General features: G+C 40.1%; 1 protein-coding gene across 4 annotated transcripts in view; it reads right to left on the bottom strand.

Moving 5' to 3' along the window:
- The window catches only part of si:dkey-112m2.1 (transmembrane protein 132C), a 176571-nt gene that overhangs the window by 81901 nt on the left and 75036 nt on the right, over positions 1-19634 (bottom strand). For all 4 annotated transcript variants that reach the window (XM_039780113.1, XM_039780115.1, XM_039780114.1 and 1 more), the window contains one exon: positions 6083-6226. In XM_039780113.1, coding sequence (XP_039636047.1) covers positions 6083-6226 — 144 coding nt within the window. The remainder of the gene's footprint in view (positions 1-6082; positions 6227-19634) is intronic.

Genomic DNA, 19634 nt, shown 5'->3' with positions numbered 1-19634 from the left:
AACATCAACATGTACTGACAACATGAACTGTGGCTGTTTGTGTGTGTGTGTGTGTGTGTGTGCGTGAGGTGTGTGTGAGTGTGAGTTGTGTGTGTGTGTGTGTGTGTGTGCGTGAGTGTGGGTAGAAATGCATTGACCTTTGGGCTTAAGCCCATTCACGCTATTATTGACAATCACTTACTTGGCCTGTTGTAAGAGGAGCCTTACACATTCCTATATTTTACAACCCTGCCTTCACATCGTTCTGCTCCTTCTGCTTCCAAAGAGTGTAAAGATACTTGATTTAATTCTTGGTCATTGGCTCATTTCAAACGCATCAGTGTTACTCAAACTTACATTCATGCTGTGTGTAGTATGAACACCCATCTTTCTCTTGTCTCAAACGGGGAAGAAACCCTTTTATGCCTCAAAATTAGCGCTTACACCCCTTTCTCTCACTGGATCATTTCAAAACATCCGGATATTTCATCTCTAACGCTCATTGGATCATTTAAATGAAACATTTTTCTACTTCCTGTGACGCCCTCATTGCAGCACTTAACACACGTCATTTCGGGACACGCCTCCTTCTAGAAGCTTCCAGAACAGACCAGTCACACACACCTGGAAGGCATCAATCACTTTCTGATAGGTCGTGACCTCTTGACCCCCAGGTCAAAAGCGTCATCCATCAAAATCCCACATACCAAAGTGACAGAAACCTCCTCTTATATCTCTAACTGCTACTGTGCTAACAAAAAAACTTCATTTGTTTCCTTTTCTTAACTCTTCCCCTCAATCACACAGGAACTCCAAATTGTCTTAGCTTTCATTAAAAAGAAATAAAGGAGCCAGAGGCAGCTTGTGTACCTGACATGCATGGCTGAGGACTCTTTTTGAATTTGCAATGTGACGATCCTATAGGAACATCACTGTCAACCCCATTAACATGGAGGACCCACCCCCTTCACTCAAATCAAGGTAACAAGATTGTGTGTGTACATAATTCCCGAGTGTGTGTGCATTCCCATTCTTAATTATCTCAACAGCTGATGGGGTTTTTAAAGTGCGCATATTATGTTTTTTGGCTTTTTCCCTTACTTTATTGTGTTATTGTGTATATAAATATATATATATTTATTTATTTGTGTGCGCATTATAGGTTTACAAAGTGGAAAAAGTCCAAAGTCCACCCCAAAGGGTCTTCCAGAGAAGACACTGTTCACAAACATTGTAGTCCAGCCTTTACTTCCGTGATGAACGTGCGTCACTTTGTAACACACGTTATAATGCTTGCCTCGCTGCTAGGGTGGCACGCCCTCATACTCTGCAACTGACTAGCTAGCAGTGCTTACCTAGGTACTTCGCATGTGCGACTCCCAACAAAAATGGAATAGAAGTGTGATGCCTCACTCGAGAGCTAAAACAGAGAGCTCAACACACAGGGTGAAAAGAGGAGCTGCAACAATGTGCTGTACAACAAAAATATGGTGTATTTGGCTAAATTAAACCACATAAACCTATTCTAGTACAACCTCTAAATACAATTATGAACCTGAAAATTTGCATAATATGAGCACTTCAAGTTCAGTGGTACTTGCATAAAAAGAATATGAATTAGCTCGACGTTAAGGAGAGGCAGTCTAATTCCATGGTAACAGTGAGGACACAGAAACAGAAGACTGGCTGGTGAAGGACAACTCTTAGCATAAGTGTCCTAATACATGTTCATAACAGGCGCAGGCAGTGTTGTCTGATGACCATTGGGCTATTTGATTTTGCATCATTCAGCTTTATTACAGCCTGGAAACTTGCACAGTCATGTAGTAGCCTATTTGTGGCTAGATCTGCTCTGCTTGTGTTAAGAGGGGCAAAGAAACTAGATTGGGGTCTTCACTTTATTGTTCACAAGAGAGAGAGAAGTCATTTATTGAGAGGGGCTGTGATGAATCATGGCAACTTAGTGAACAAAACATGCTGACTTCATTTGGATTACTGTGAGTCATTTTGTATAACTGTTAAAATAAAAAGTGTGTATGTAGATGAGGAAAAAAACAAGCGTAACTGTGTTGATGAGACATTTTCAGCACAGTTCGGATCAGGTCTGGCTCACTATAAGATTTCCTTATCTCATAAACTATAGCCACTCTGCAATCCTTGCTATATGCATACAGACGCCCTCAAATACAAAATGCTGACCACAGCAGTCTGTGACACAGATCAGCATTTAAAAAAACCTCCTTCTGGTTTGGTTTCTAAAGTGCTTTTTTGGGCACACTGAAGCGTGATGCTAAAGGAATCCAAAACATTTTGAGTGTAAATTGACATGCTTACTGCTATAAAGAGAGTTTATTTACAGCATTTTATTGAAACCTAAACAGCTAAATATGTAATCCATTCCCATGCACGCTTCCATACGTACTCTAGCTAAATCAATTTGTCAAAAATATTGAGTGTGATTTGCATAAAGAAACTGCTGCCCGGAGATAGAGTTGCAGCTCGACAGGGAGAGAAAATGGTTAACACAATGAACATACACAAAAATAAACACAACCATATGTGTTTTTTTATGTTGGCTTGCTCGTGTTGGTCTAATTAAAGCATCCAGAGACTCTTATTTACTTAAAAAAACGCAATCTGCTGGTCTGTCTGCTGCAGTTACTTTCTTATTTTGGATAAAACAAGAACTATAATGAATGTGAATGCAAAAGTATATCACAGGCCGCGGGAGTAGACAATTGGTTATAGCTTGTCCAGCATGTGTTGATGGGTTCACATACTGTAAAAGGGATGGTCAAATAACCTGTGTTGTGATTTCCCATGCTTTGTACATCTTTTTCTGACTAACACTCCTGTCATTTATTTCTATTTAAAACCTCAACTCTCAGCTCTCATCAGTTTCTGCAGAGCTCAGAAGATCAGTACAGTGGACATATGACTGCTGAAATAACTGGACTACTGTTCTGAAGCAGGCACACACATCGTGCACACCTCTGGGACATTAGTACGTTTTTTTTTTTTTTAAATACCTCCCTGAAGTGGTCATTACATTACATTACACATCAGCACACTGAGATACAACTGTCTCTCTAAGTCCTCAGTCGATTCTCACCTCTCCTAATTGGCTGCTTTACTCATCAAGCCTGTCGGAGTCTGTCACCTGGCGGTCACACTATTGGCTTTAATGCCACACTTTCTACCACGAGCCAGGGGAGACGCATGCTGCTCCTGGTGTTTATCTTTCAGGATCTGGCAGTGATGCTGTTTTAATGGTCTGTAAAGTAAGCTTCAATTGACGTTATTAGGAATGTAATGTTTTAGGGCCCTTGGCTTTTTAAACTCCTTGGCTTCCATCTCCACATATTTCCATTACCCCCATTCATATTCTGGCTAATGAAGATCTTTTTGCACTTAACCTGACTAATGGGGTATCTCCTACCCACAGGACAGCGGTAGAATAAAGTGAGTATGGACCTATTACTGGTGAGTAGGAGAGCGTATGTCAAAAAGGAAATCCTTGCAGATACCAGGGAGCCAAAAGATTTAATTTAATTCAGAAAATTACTTTCAGACTCAATTCAACAAATCTAGCTCCATTGTAGCCTCCAAGCCAGCCTAAATCTTACAAGATTCAAATTGTTTTCTATTGTAGTCTGGAAAACCTCTAGAGAGAATGGGCAGAGCCCTCCAGGTGAAAGCTTGGCCAATCAGAGAGCTATAATAGATGATGTGACTGGGCACCACAACTTCTAAACCCTGTTTTGGGCTCAGAAATGAAGCTGGGTTCTGCAAAGGCGAGGCCTACTTCTTTCCTAAAAGTAAAATTGAAAATCAAAAGCAAAGACCAAAAGCCCATCAAGCAGTGTTTTTGTCCAGTCAGGTGTATGGAGACCACAAAAAGCAAATAATAATAATTTTTAAAGCATGTTTTTACTCTTTCTAAATTAAAGTTCAGTGTTTTGATAATCTTAGCATTTTGCACCAACTGTGAAATATGCTTTCCATTCATCGATGTGCCACAGTTTTTCAATTTAATATGTAAGCTTAAGAAACCTAAAAGCACAGGGTCAAGGCATCACCATTTCAAACTTGAAGGTAGTCTTTTGTCAAGCACAGAATTGCAGGACATAATACCAGCTATAACATGTATGACCTTGATTTGAGCAGTCCTGTATAATTCAATGTCTCTGCTCCTCAGCGGGTCTTCGAAAGAGATGCATGTAAATGATAGATGACTTGTCATTCATCACTGTCGTCACCTTGGCACCCAGGAGGAAATAACAGTGCAGCCAAGGTGTGTCACTTCCTGTGTGCAGCTACTTTGTCTTTGCCTAAAACCGTTTAGCTGTCGAGTTGAATGTCAAGTACTGTACAATGACACCCAGGCGTGCATGCACACAAATGCATAGTTATTAGTCATTAATGGAAACACCTTCATGTATGCAGCACCCACACATAAGCACACATCCTTTTGTCATAATTGAAAGTTGCAGATGTTTTCTCGTACTGTAATGTTGAACCTTCACCTAGCTGGAAATTGTCGAATTTGGAAAGTTGAGCAAATTTCTCAAACTTAAAAAATGACAATATGATTCTTTCCTTTAAATACAAGGATTACACAAGTGGTTTAGTATTTTTTAGCCAATAAACTAGACATTAGGTACATGTGCATCTCATATTACTACGAGCCATTTTTGTTGGCTTACTTAGACTTTTGGAGTTGATTTTTGAAAGTATCTTTAAATGCAACACAAGACTTTTGATAGAACTCTGACAAAAATACAACACCTCCAGGATAAAAATACTGTGATGGATTGCTCATCTCAAGCAAGTGCCAAATCTCTGCTGCTGGTTGATTTTCATAGTGCACTGAAATGAGGTGAAATGAACAACTTTACAGAACAAACGGAACTACGTCACATTCTGCGCCATGTGCATAACTGGAAGTGACTTTACATAACAAAGGTACTGATTTTAACCCATCCACAATCTTTTTGTTAACTAAGTAGATTTTGTGCCTAAACTTAACTAACCTGCACCCGCTTCACAATGTTACCAACCGGTTTCGTTAGATATGAGGACGGGAAACACTGCTGAGGGTCGTATGTCCTGGCATGGCTTGGGGCGCTGATTTATGAAACGCTCCAGTGGGTCGTATGTGAGGGTAGGAATAAAAGCCCTACTGTATATTGTTGTATGGTTTGGAGGACTTGTTGATGTCAGTGCATTATAATAATTCATTTGAAGTTGTGTTTCTGGCCACCTGATGAATGTAAGTCCTATACTCACTCTCTCTTGACTCGCTCCGTTTTTGGTTGGAAAAATATCTGGCTGTATAGTTGCTAAATACTCCAGCTAGACTATAACTGTGTTTGTTGGTGTTGAGCTGGTAGTGTACAGTGGGTTTTTTTTTAATAACTTTTTCCACTGAGAACAAAGGCCTACTGCGGCCGAAAACAGCACTATGAGAGCTGTGAGAGTGAACTAAAACAGTAAAGTTACGGCCCGGACAGAAACTCGCTATTAAGCTCACTAAAGCCCAGGCTGGCTGCATGTTTAGCTGATAAATCACTAAGTTCATCAGTACTAGCGCCTTCTTTTACATTGTCACATTGTTTTCACATTGTCATTTGATACATTATAAAAAATATCAGTTATAACCACTTTAAAAAAAGGAGGAAATTCAATTTATTTTATTGACACAATTTGCAGGCACATATGTAATGAAATGTAGGCCGGGAGCCGTACAAGCTGCTGCGTCCTGCGCGTCGCCATCTTTTGATGTAGTGCATTTGTTGGGGAATATTTCCAGCCACAAAACAGTGAATGTGGATTTGACTCAAAGTAAACTACAACGCTGCCATGTTCATTGTAATGAAGGAAGGTGTCACCCAGTGACATGGCTGAGGATCTGCGTGCATGGCAGTGCACAGGAATAAATGTCCTCTTTTATCCTCACTCTCTGCCATCACTCTCCACTGACAGCTGTCCGGGAAATGAACAAGTGTGCTGCTGCTTTCTGATTGTTCAGCAGGGTGTTCACTTCATATTTCATTCACGCATTGATTAATTCTGTAGAAGCAAGTAGGGTGTCGGGACGTACCTTTGACTGAAGCTGTTCTCCTTCCTCCGACAGTGGAGGGTGACAACCCTGTGGCCTTCACTTCTGACATCCTGACTCACTGTCCACAAAACAGGGTTAGTGGCTCGAGCTCCCAGGAACGCCACGCCATCCTTCAGCTTGACCCTGAAACGCACACAGACGTGCACAGGTTAGAGAAAAACATTATATTAGGTGATACAGTAACTATCACCAGAATAGCTCACAAATGAAGTTTCAAAGCTTCAGAAACACAGCTGGCCTCCTCTATTCTCTTTCTCTGAAATCAAGAAAGAAAAATGGCCATGAATGGGCTTTAACTGTGGTCCCATGGTCTTTCTCTCTCACATGCAAGAAGGACATTAAATTTGCTCCTGAATTTCTTTAACCCTTGTGTGGTGTTCAGGTCTGTGGGACCCATTTTCAATGTTTGCTAAAAGAAACATGCTATTTATTATTTATTCTAACTCACCACCCCGCTACACATAATTATTACATAGGAGGTGTTCTGGTCTACTGGACTGGAGTGTATTTAAATGAAGGTGCTATGAAACTATGTTGTCTTTCTGCACCTGCTATTCCCACACAAAGTTACAAAATTGTTACATTTCAAGCACTTTCACCTGTTCTGATTAAGTTGTAAGAAATAGGCACCAATAATGATAAAAAAAAATGTGTTTCTATTATAATTGAATTTACTTATTTTCTCACAAAAAACGAAAATGATCATATGATCATGAATGTGATCTCACAGGGGTAAATGGCAAATATGAACCGTAAATGATGTACACTCACCTAAAGGATTATTAGGAACACCCTACTAATGCCGTGTTTGACCGCCTTTTGCCTTCAGAACTGCCTTAATTCTTGGTGGCATTGATTCAACAAGGTGCTGGAAGCATTCTTTAGAAATGTTGGCCCATATTGATAGGATAGCATCTTGCAGTTGATGGAGATTTGTGGGATGTACATCCAGGGCACGAAGCTCCCGTTCCACTACATCCCAAACATGTTCTATTGGGTTGAAATCTGGTGACTGTGGGGGCCATTTTAGTACAGTGAACTCATTGTCATGTTCAAGAAACCAATTTGAAATGATTCGAGCTTTGTGACATGGTGCATTATCCTGCTGGAAGTAGCCATCAGAGGATGGGTACATGGTGGTCATAAAGGGATGGACATGGTCAGAAACAATGCTCAGGTAGGCTGTGGCATTTAAATGATGCCCAGTTGGTACTAAGGGGCCTAAAGTGTGCCAAGAAAACCTCCCCACAACACCATTACACCACCACCAGCAGCCTGCCCAGTGGTAACAAAGCATGACGGATCCATGTTCTCATTCTGTTTACGCCAAATTCTGAGTCTACTATCTGAATGTCTCAACAGAAATCGAGACTCATCAGACCAGACAACATTTTTACAGACTTCAACTGTCCAATTTTGGTGAGCTCGTGCAAATTGTAGCCTCATTTTCCTATTTTTAGTGGAGATGAGTGGTACCCGCTGTAGCCCTTCTTCTGCTGGTGTAGCCCATCCGCCTCAAGGTTGTTTGTGTTGTGGCTTCACAAATGCTTTGCTGCATACCTCGGTTGTAACGAGTGGTTATTTGAGTCAAAGTTGATCTTCTATCAGCTGGAATCAGTCGGCCCATTCTCCTCTGACCTCTAGCATCAACAAGGCATTTTGGCCCCCCAGGACTGCAGCATCCTGGATGTTTTTACTTTTTCAGACCATTCTTCGTAAACCCTAGAAATGGTTGTGCGTGAGAATTCCAGTAACTGAGCAGATTGGGAAATACTCAAACCAGCCCGTCTGGCACCAACAACCATGCCACACTCAAAGTTGTTTAGATCACCTTTCGTTCCCATTCTGACATTAAGTTTGGAGTTCAGGTGATTGTCTAGACCTGGACCACACCCCTAAATGCATTGAAGCAGCTGCAATGTGATTGGTTGATTAGATAATCGCATTAATGAGAAATCTTACAGGTGTTCCTAATAATCTTTAAGGTGAGTGTATATATCATTGGTAATTGAGCTAAAGTAAACATCTATTAAGTATTTTTACATAAATTGTTATGGCTGTATTGATTTAAAAGCCTAATAATGTGGTGGGTCCACCAGACCCAGGAACATTGGCTGTGTAACAAAAATATGAACACCACACAAGGGTTAATATATTGGACGATACCAACAGACTGATCAAAAACATGCTTCACGAATATCAAAGCACCAAACTGGAGCTACAAAAGAAGGAAAATAAAACTTTTTAAAGGCTTTTGGTGCTTACTAGATGGGAAAACAAGAACTACACTTTTCTCGAAACATTTTGTTGACGAAACAACCCTTTAATCTTTTGGCCCTCATCCGTTTTGGATAGTATATAATCATAAGTGAAAACAAAAAAAATGCTTTCAAACGTTTCATGTTTTGCTCGGGATGAATGCGGCTTTAGGGAAGTGATTCTGGCACGTACGAGTCAAATTATTTCAGTGATGAAACCTGAAATAATTACGAGTCAGGGGGTAGCGAGTTCGAATGAACGCCTGTGAAAGTGTATTTAACCACTATGAGAATACATATTGAATGAAAGAGTCATTTTGCATGACATGTCTCGTTTTACACCTTGTAACATCCCAACATCAGGACTACTTAAGGCAATTTCGGTCATCCCCCACACCTGGGGTTTTACCAGGACTCCAATCTCTGCAGCCTGCGTGCCACCTCTGCCTCACCCTTTTGTCCCTCTATCACTTCCATTACTTGTGGTCACAGTCTGTTGGATATACAGGTGCTGAAGAACCATGACCTCCTCCTCTTCCAGTATATTGACATGCTGTTGCTCTCCTCCTCCTCTGTCACAAGAAATTACCATGAAGTATGTGAGCGGCTTTCAGTGCTTCCTTTTTCCAACATGACAAATTGCTCTTGTTCGAACCACTGACACGAATGCGGCAGAATATTTTATGTGGGGAAAATGAAGGAGATCGCAAGAAAAGCTAGATGTGAAGTAAAACACCAACAGCACAAAGAACGGTGATGAGAAGGAATCATTTCTATTTTTTTTCTTTGCCTGCATCAAAATAGTTGAAAACTTTCCTTGTTCTGGAACTGCGTAAGGCTTGTAAAAGATGAATAAAAAAAACTGAGTGTTAACGGGGGGATAATAACATGACAAACCATGCAGCAGTCCTTAGAGGAGCGCAGTCATTACATCTTCAGTGTTCCACTGGTCTTCTTTGATCTTATCTATGCTGCTGAGGCGGTATTAACTGGCCTTGTGTTGGTCGCTGCTCCTGACGAGCAAAGATAAAGGCCGCCGGTGTGGAAGACACAGAAAATAACTAGGAGGAGACGACTTATTGCTGTCTGTCCTCCTGTTTCCCAGGCATCACCTTAGCCACGGCGCAGTAATTACTACAAACCCACAAGCAGATTCAGCAGTGAGGGGGAGAATGATAATCAACCAATATGGACTAACAGAGCTGTATTGGTCACATATCAAAACCCAATTTGAGGTAGAGGTAGAAATGCTTTAGGTCCCATGATGATGCAGAGCAGCACATTCTTTCTCTTCTTTTCCTTTTCTGCTAACTTGTACATATGCCCGCTAACTTCTTGTGTTGCAGTAGTGCTCAATTTTGATTACCAATTGATGGTTTCTGTCATTTTAAAAGTCATTAATACTTCTTAACAAATGCAAAAATGTGCTTGTTTTTTATCATTATAAATTCAAATTTTTTGTATGTTGGTCAGACTTAAGTGAGCAATTTAAAAATATCTCTGGCTTCTATGGTGTTTTGTCGCTGGCATACCCTTGTGTTGACTTCGGGTCAAATTTACCCGTTTTCAATTTTTGTTTTATATCATAAAATAAGGGACGTAGAAATAAGCGCTGAAAATGTGTAGAAGAAAAATTTTACAATTTAAAACAAACTGTGAAAAAAAGGCGGTGAATGAAAATTGTGATTTCCCAATTTGAGTAAATGACTAATTGATTAATGAATTAACTATTTGGATGATAGGTTGATCACTACTAATGTAGAATGAAGCAATCCCCAACTACCGTGTCAGGGTGCTATCTATTGTCATAATACTCTGCATCTTCTCTCTCTCTCTCTCTCTCTCTTTCACACTCTCTCTCTCTCTCATTCTCTAAATCTAAAAATCTGTTCCTCATTTTCACATGTCTCATCCCTTTATCTCATTCTCTGTTTCTTCCTCCTGTGTCATACTCATTTTATTTCTCTCACACATGTTGGACAAACCCAAGTATGTACTTTAGTCAACAAGCAAGCTGGCACAATTAACAAATGGCATGGTTGTAAATGATATTGGTTTGGCTAATATGATTTCTGGTTAGGGAGGAGGAGGAGGGAAGCAATAAAGGAAAGCAATTTAAAGGAAGCCCCCCTTTCACATGCATCAGCACATGAAGCTGCCTCATTAATTCCATCAAAACCTGCATCAGTGGGATGAGTATTTACAGATGGGATGAGGTTGTCAGAAAAAGACAGTTTTCAGCTCTCCGCTGATTGATGCCCTGAAATGACATCCCAGGATGGCCGCCCAAATAACATGTCAACATACCTTGCACTCTGGCATGCTGCTCTTATGCTGCAATACCAATGTGCATTATTATTAATGCACTTTACACAGAAAGGAAATAAATGGAATACAAACTATTCTGAATAAAGCCGGGTGAGACCACACATCTCAACATTTAGACACCATGTTGTATAGATGTTAAGCTGTAAGTTAAAAGAACATTTATTTTAAAAAGTCACATTTATAAGTGTCTCTCGAAAAAAGATTCAAAATGTTAAATGTAGACGACTGCAGATGAAAAGCTCAAAAGTGAAAGTATTCACTGTTATATTATTACATACAATATATAATTAGATTATTGGATTACAATCACTACTGCATTAATGTGTTAGCAGCATTGTTATGTTCTACCTTTTGACCAATTTTATATTGTTTTTTGGTGGTTCTCAGTTACAGAAATGATAAGTCGATCATATGTTTTGAATGGAAAATCTGAACTTGCAAAGTAACTAGTAACTATAGCTGTCAATGTAGCAGGATATGGTATTACTAAAGTATAGTTAAAATTCTTCAATAATTACAATATTTGAATAAATGTAGGCCACTTATTTCCATTGCACCACTTTGTAGTAAGTTGTGAATAAGTGAATGCTGGGCACAGTCCTAGAGTCCAGAGGACCACATACAGAGTTAAAGAGTCAAGAAGTTACAGCCTGTAGCTGTAACAATTTCTAGTTTTTTTTTAATGATGACCTAAACTTTGCTTATGTATTTAACAAATAAGCTTTGTATAACCACTATATATAGTAATGTACACACAAACACATTCAAAACTGGTGCAGGACAAATCTGCATTGTACTTGAAAACAAATGAAAAACAGCATGTTTGCGCAAAGGAAGTGAAGAACGTGCGTTTCTGTCAAACCCAATTTCAGTAAACGTTAAGATTATAATGACTCGATATCATTCATCCAAAGGGAAAATTGTGGGAATTATTACATGCTTTCTTTCAAAAGCATGTTTTTTATTTGAAGACAAAATGGGCTCTCGTGGTTCCCATGGCAATAAGTGAAGAAAAAACAAGGGAGTGTGTATTGGGGGTTGGGAGGTTGTGTAAAGCTCTTTGTGGTGAGCACGGGGATGGAAGGATAGCTTGCTGTTTAAATGTGTTTGAGCAGAGAGCGGGGATAGTGGTTTACAGTGACCAGCCAGGCAGATTAGAAAAGACAGGCGATGTATTAGTGTGGATGAAAAAGGACAGGATGGGGGAAAAACATTCAAGAGAGGGGAGAAGTTGAAGAGAGGGCTTTATTGGTTAAGAGGCTAGGAACTTGTAGTCAGCAATGGCATTTGCTGTCCGTTCTGGTCTTATATTTCCAACAATAAAAAAGAGAGATATAGGCCCCAAAATGTCATTGTTGTCCTAAGGAAGCTGTTTTCAGCAAGGTTATGTCACCCAGTAAACTTAAAGTTAAAATAATAATACATGAGAAGAAACAGTAGGAAAATGGTTCTCTGTATTGCCATCCAGCTGATAACACATAATTACTCTGACCAAGATCGAGACAAATAGAACCCAATAACTTGGACACAAGTAACAGACACACACACACACACACACACACACACACACACACACACACACACACACACACACACACACACACACACACACACCTTGGTCCGTCTCTATATCTGATATAATGTAACACACTGGAAGAGAGTGGGTTGATGGTCAAAGGTAACCTTTAGTGAAGATAAATGAAAGCGAGTACAATTGCTCTGATATCCGCTACGCCACAAAGAAAACCACCTTTGGTTCCTACATCACAGAAAGGCTCCTGCAAAGGGAGAGCCGGATGGAGAAAAGCTGTAATACAGATGAGTCACAGCACATTCATATACAACCTGCAACATGGTTCTGAGGCATCATCAACTAACCCCACTGAAACGTTTGAAAGAAGAAAAAGCCCCATGCATGACAAACTGGTCTGGTGGTTACTTGGATAAATCTAAAACACATGCTAACGCGTGCTTGGGCATATTTTCCAAATGAATAAAAACTTTGTTTAGTTTTTTCTGAATTTAATTTACTGATGGCTGGCGAAATTGGCCTAATCACATTGAGCTTATTTAGTTGGCCCGCGTCCCAAAATTCTCAAACACCTGCAGCTAAATCCAGTTATGAAATAAACACACAAGCTGTTGGGCATAGAACCCCGGCTTTCTTCATGTTCCCTCCCTCCATCGCTTTTGCTTCCAAAACAAAATAATCTCCATCACCATGGGGTGAAATTAAATTAGATAGTGGCCAATGACAGGTGAACCAGGCTGAGAGGTGGTTCAATAAATTAGTAAGGTGAAACAGGGCTGTACTGGAGTCAATTAGCTGAGGAATAGTTATCGGTGGAGTGTTTTTTAGGGGCGAGCAGGCACAGGCAGATGTGGAGATAAAGAGAGAGCTAATTCAATTAATGAGTTTGATGCTGTTCTTCCTGTTATCAGAGCTAGTTGAAAGTGCTGGTGCGTGGCAACGTTGCAAACGGAGGGCAAGATTAACACTATCAGATAAAGAGGGCTCGCCAGACAAAGCTCATCTCCACCCATGCATTCTGCTACTTCTACTCTCTGTCTCACCCTTTTGTCTCACTTTCACCATGTCTTTTATCCTATCTCCCTCTGTCTGTCTCTATCTGTTTCCTCTGAAACACTCTGCTCCCCTCACTGTATCTGCACACCCAAGCCTTACTCCCATCGCTCTCTATATCCTTCACCAGAGCTCCCTGTCTAGCTTTGGTGCCCTGCTGCACTATAGTTTATTTTATATCATTTTAAAAAGGGAACCAGTGCTTACTGTTGGTCACTTTAATTCACGTTATTTAATTATCTCATTTCAGTCGGTAAAGCTTCATTGGGTAATTTGAAGGTCTACAGACCAAAACGTCTTAATTAAGTAAAGGGAGTCAAAGTGACTGGCAGTGTGCAGAAATTATGGATCCTTCTCACTTTACAGGTTTTGGCCCAACACACCTGTAATTGAGACTTTATGGTGGGCAAGAACTCTGTTTAAAGTTTTTAGCAACGCCAGCAGCTAGGCTCAAGGGTCAGTCACTTGGTCTGGATTGAAATATCTCAACAACAATTGGATGTGTGCCATGACATTTTGTAAGGACACAAATGGTCCCCAGAGGATGACACTTCAGGAGGTTTTCATCAACCATTTGTACATGAAGTGATGTAATTACGCGACGTGAACATCATCGAAAATCAGGGTGCTGGGGGAATCACTTTTTTTTTTCTTCTCTTTTTCATCAAACATGCAATTTTTGCAAGTTCCCGCAATTTCATCGCATAAAATTGCATAAATATCCTGCATATTCCATCGCATTTTTTAAGAAAACGTGCCGCATAATCAAGGATTTTTGCCCGCAACAATCATAGTGGCGTTATAGTTATGACCGGAGCACCGTGTATAAGGCTGCGAAAACACAGGACTTTCAAGTGGGGGAGTGGATATCGTCTCCCAGAAGTTAAGGGGAAAACACAAAGACTTTCACCCACGAAACCGATGTTTGTGTCCCGGAAGTACTACTTAAGTGTTTTATTCCAAAACACTGTTGTCACAACCATCACCTCACGGTGACCGTTACACACATCACAGTCAACTGTCAGTAAACTTAACTGTCACATAGGCATTACAGTGACCGGGCGCCGTAATTGTGGTATTGTTGTGCATACGTTTTCATACGATATCATACAAACCCATTGATGAGAATGCGTGGCAGACTTTGCTGATCCCCTCACTATTCCTCTAGCACCACCTGCAGATTGACCATGGTAGTTCACAGTGAAAACAACCGTTTGATGGGTTGACCATGCAATTTGCGGCATTTTTTTTTTTTTACTCTTAGTATTACTTACTTTTACTAAAGCTCCACTTTCTTTCTGTGTGCCCTTTCTGATCCTCACTACTGAATGGGTTTGAAAAGAAATCAATGAAAAAATCCATGAACTTTTAAACTTAAGATCAAGCTAAAAATACAGGAGATGGACGGTCTACATCCATTGACACCTTCAGTATACAGTGCAATCCAATATAATAACCTTGCAAACAATACTTCTCCAAGTTGTAGATACAGTCTGGGGTACTCAGCTTTTTCAAAAAAGAATCTTAAGCTTTTTTCTTCACATTGAACAGAAAAAAAGGAGGATTGAAAGAGCATCTTGTGATATATTCAAGCACGCTATCATCATCTAACCTTCACTCACACCCTCTTATTTCCTCGGGACATTGCCGGAAAAGTGCTGTTGCCTTGCATGAGGCGTATCCGGTCCTTCGCTTTACCCTTGTGAAATATCAATTTCATTTCTGGCTGCCATTTACCGCCTACTCATCTCACCATTCTTTACAGATCAATATCTGTGTGATCCAAACCAGACGGTAAATGGATGTGCTTTAAGGGTATCAAAGCTGTGAAGGGTTAAAAGCTATTAATCTACCAAGGGACGAAGATGATCAAAGGGAGTACTACTTAATAATGCCTCTTAGTCATTTTAACCTCAAGTGGACTGTATTGAGTGCTACATAATTGAGGAGATGCTGACTGTCACCAAACACTAGACACATTTAAAATCAGGTGGCTATGCAAGGAACTGTCTACTGTCCAAGAAAAAGCAGAGATTATTTGCTTTTTACTTGGATGGGAGAGGAGAGGTAAAGAGTTGTTTGACTTTAGCCAAATTCTCTCCTGAGAAACACACCGAGCATGGTGATGCTTTGCCTAACGTCTTTTTTATTAATTAAAGGGGAAAAGCAGCCAGATGACTGATATATGGATCTTGGACCTGAGGTCTGGGAACAAACTCCCGCCTTTTAAAAAAGAAACTGATGAGAGCAGCTGACTTCAAATGAGACAAGGTTCAAAATGCGAACTGGCCATAGCCTCATGACATGAACGAATCCATGACAGATCAAGAGCAATCATATGGACAGGAGCACTGAGAAAGGAGTTTGAGTCAAATTCAGAGAAGCCCCTGAGATTGTCTGAGGAAAGGAACATTTCATTTGAAAACCTGGGCAAGATTTCATACGTACAATACAGCTTAAATACATCTTAATGGTGAGGAAATCTTTACTTTGCTGTCAATAAATAAAGAAAACCCATTATTGGGATCCCATGGTCCTGGTGTTTTATACAGAGGCATCATTGTAACCTATAGTCATAATGATTCTCCAAAAATAGGTGTTCACTAATCAAATGAGAACAGCTGAACAAAATGGTGCTATATATGTCAGGAAATGTTGTAATGGCTGAAAAACAAATGACTTCAGCAGGGGGTTTCAGAGAAGTGCCATGCTATATGAAGGCTTTCACATTAAAAAGGACAAATGAATCTTACTTTGACCACGTATTATTGAACATTAAACAAATGGTGCTAATGGAATCCTTAAAACATAATTTTGTTAGCAACATCCTCAAGAGGGCTATGATGATAATAATATGATGAGCTAGCACTTATGTGGAGCCCATTTCTGCATATTGCATGGCTGCTATTTTAAGGGCAGAATACATAAGAAACACATAAGTTATAATAGAGGGGGTGCGAGATGTAATTAAGGCATTATTTACTCAAAAACTGGAAGCAGAGGGAGATAATGAGAAATGAGATGAAATTGTAGCTCATAAAAAGTAAGATTTATCAAAGCCAATAGCTTAGAGCAGTCAGTGGCCTTTTCTTTAACCTGCCCCGAGCTCTCATTATCTCCTTATGTCACATTATATTTTAGCCCATTTCCCAAACTGTAAGAAATAAATACTGTCAAAGAAAAAGGCAACAAAGAATTCATGATATTCTGAATAAAGAAACAGGCTGGATGTGGGTGGGTATTGACTGAAATTACAAAGAACTCTGTGTGTGCGTAGAGACTGTGTACATGAAAGCAGGCCAATAGGATGATGACACTGAGGGGTGTGACAGCGCAACACCAAATGTGGCCAAGAGCAAGTCACCTCCAGTAAATCACAGCCCGGCTCTCGTCACGACCCAAGACTCAAAACGTAATATTAAATAACATCTCCAATCTGGTGCCCTACATGTAGGATATTTCGACCCCCATTTAAGTCGATGCATTTTTAGCACAAGCACAGGATTTCAGATGAACACAAATATGAAATATGTGTCATGGGTTTCCTTTTTTATTTTTCATAATTACAGAAATGTACGTCAAGCAGTGTACTAAAAACTTCTAATTTTACATTTGCTATAATGCTGGATTTCAGGAACTCACTACTACTGCTGCTGTAGATTAGCTGAAGAAATGAGGTCATGTTGTAGCAGACAGAGGCTTGATCCCTGTGGCTGCCATTTGAATGGAAGCCGAGCCAGTTAAATAGGGGATAGGGCAAACACATGGAGACGCTGCTTCCAGTAAAACCTATTTGACATAAGGTTGCATGCAGAGGATAAAAATTAGACTTTGCATTGGATTCGTTGGGCCGAATGGATGATCCAGGACTCATCCAATATTTGGTTGGACGCAGAAGGGGGCCAAGCAGTATAATCTCAGGATGTAGTGAGACTGATTATGGGAAGTTGGTAAACCTGATGTAGGAAGGTTTACACAGATTAACACTGATGCGACTGGGCACATACAGTAGTCATCCTGATGAGCCTGATGAAGGCCACATGCTGAAATGCGTTGGTCTGACAATAAAGTTGTTCTTTATACTTCAAGTGTTGCTTACATAAAGTTGCACTGCAGTGAGTAGTCAAGTAAATTTCAATTATATAGCCCAAAATCACAAATTACAATCTGTACAGCATACGGCACCCTCTACCCTAAGACCCTCGGTTCGGATAAGGAAACTCCTCAGGATGAGCAACAGATGAGAGATGGAGTTGAGGGTGGCTGACATTTGCTTTTCAGCCATGTTAGCTTTATGGCTGCAGGGATGGCAATGTTGGTCTGTCTTTCGGTCAGTTGGTAGATCCATCATTTTGGTCCAGACTGAAATATCTCAACAACTACAGGATGGATTACCCAGTCCTTCCAGAAAAACGTGGAGTTTTTTTGTGATTGTTGCGGGCAAAAATCCTTGATTATGCGGCACGTTTTCTTAAAAAATGCGATGGAATATGCGGGATATTTATGCAATTTTATGCGACGAAATTGCGGGAACTTGCAAAAATTGCGGGAACTTGCAAAAACTGCAATTTGATGAAAAAGAGAAGAAAAAGTGATTCCCCCAACACCCTGCTTTTTTTTAAACTTAATTTCCAAAAATAGTTTACAGATATTCAGTCATTGCAATAAGTAAACAAATAAGATACAAAAATATATACACATTCATGTTCACGTCGCGTAATTATGTCACTTCATAACGTTCCCATGGCAACAGGGGAAAATGGCTGCTCTTGTGTGAAGTAAACACAACATTTTTTCAACTTTCTGCTAAGATATATGTGACTTTTTTGCAACGAAAATGCGGGGCTTATGAAATCATGCAAGCACCGCATATTTTGCGCGGAATCGGAATCAGACTTTGGCTGATTATGCATTGAATTATGCGATCGCATAATTGTGTTTTTCTGGAGGGACTGATTACCATTGATTTGTATACAGACTTCCGTAGTCCCCAGTGGATGAATCGTAATGACTTTGGTGATCCCCTGACATTCCCTTTAGCGCTGCCATCAAGTTGACATCTGTGGTTCAGTATAAAATGGCTTGACAACTGTTGGACGGATTGCCATGAAATTTGCTACAGATATTCAAGGTTGCAAGAGGAAACGTTCAAAGGTCTCATTCAGTGAAATATCTCTACAGATAGATTGGAACATTTTGGACATTTATGGTTCCTGGACAGTGCAGCATGTTAACATGCTAAACTAAGATGGTGAACATGGTAAACTTTATATTTTCTAAACATCAACATGCTAGCATTGTCCTTGTGAGCGTAATGTTAACATTTAGCTCAAAGCGATGCTGTGCCTGATTACAGCCTTGCAGAGCTGTTAGCAAGGCTGTAGACACGTCTGTCACACATGCACAATTTCACAGTTGTACAATTGTTAACATAAAGATATATCAGTGTCCGTCAGCATGCTATCTAATGAACTTCTGCTCTATGTCCATATCATTGACTGAAAGAATGAAAGAAGTACTTTGAACTTCATTCTGCTGATAGTTTGTGTATCTTTTACTGAAAGTTTTAGTTGGAAATGACTTCCTGTCTGAAAATATACAATACTGTCAGAAAAGAGCTTTTTCAGCATGCATGTTGAAGAGAGGAAGAACAAAAATTAATAGTTGCCATATGTATGCAAATTACATCAATCTTAAGCCATTACTGAAACAATTAATCTTTGGCAATCACTAAAACATTTTAATCACGATCGTTACAAATGGTTGACTATTCATTATGTCCTCTAATTAGATCATAAATTGTATGAATACACTGTTGTGGGAGGTTTTGAAGGATGTGACACACCGGGGACAAACACAAAAGCCAGCTAGGACTGATGAAGCGTGCTGCATTAATGGCACTAGGAGTCGGGGTTGCTGAGAAGGGACTAAATGCCTTTTCTCTGTTGACTTCAAGATAAGTGATTTATTGACTGACTGACTGACTGACTGACTGGCGGTTTGAGCCTGCAGATCTGTGGTCAGTTGATGCAGGTGATCACGATCAGGGGTCAAATGTTACAGTATGTCATTCAGCTGTCTTGACGTTGAGGACAATCAATATTCCTTAAGTTATTGATTAAATGCTTCCTGCTGGTGTTAGTGAGCAGGGTGAGCCATCGCGGCAGTAGACAATTTCTCAGTCTAGATGTCGTGTGTTGTTGTATTTGTCAGCGTTGCGACATTTGTGTAGAGCCGTGGGAAGGCAGTACAGTACAAGTGCTGGAGTGTCAATGTGACAAGAAAGATGTCAGCCGTCATGCTAACCCAACATTTCAGATTATGTCAGTCTAAAAATGGTCACACTGGTGCCACAAAATGT

Source organism: Perca fluviatilis, chromosome 17, assembly GCF_010015445.1.
Source record: "Perca fluviatilis chromosome 17, GENO_Pfluv_1.0, whole genome shotgun sequence".
NCBI lineage: Eukaryota > Metazoa > Chordata > Actinopteri > Perciformes > Percidae > Perca > Perca fluviatilis.
This window is presented reverse-complemented; position numbering and strand designations above follow the sequence as displayed.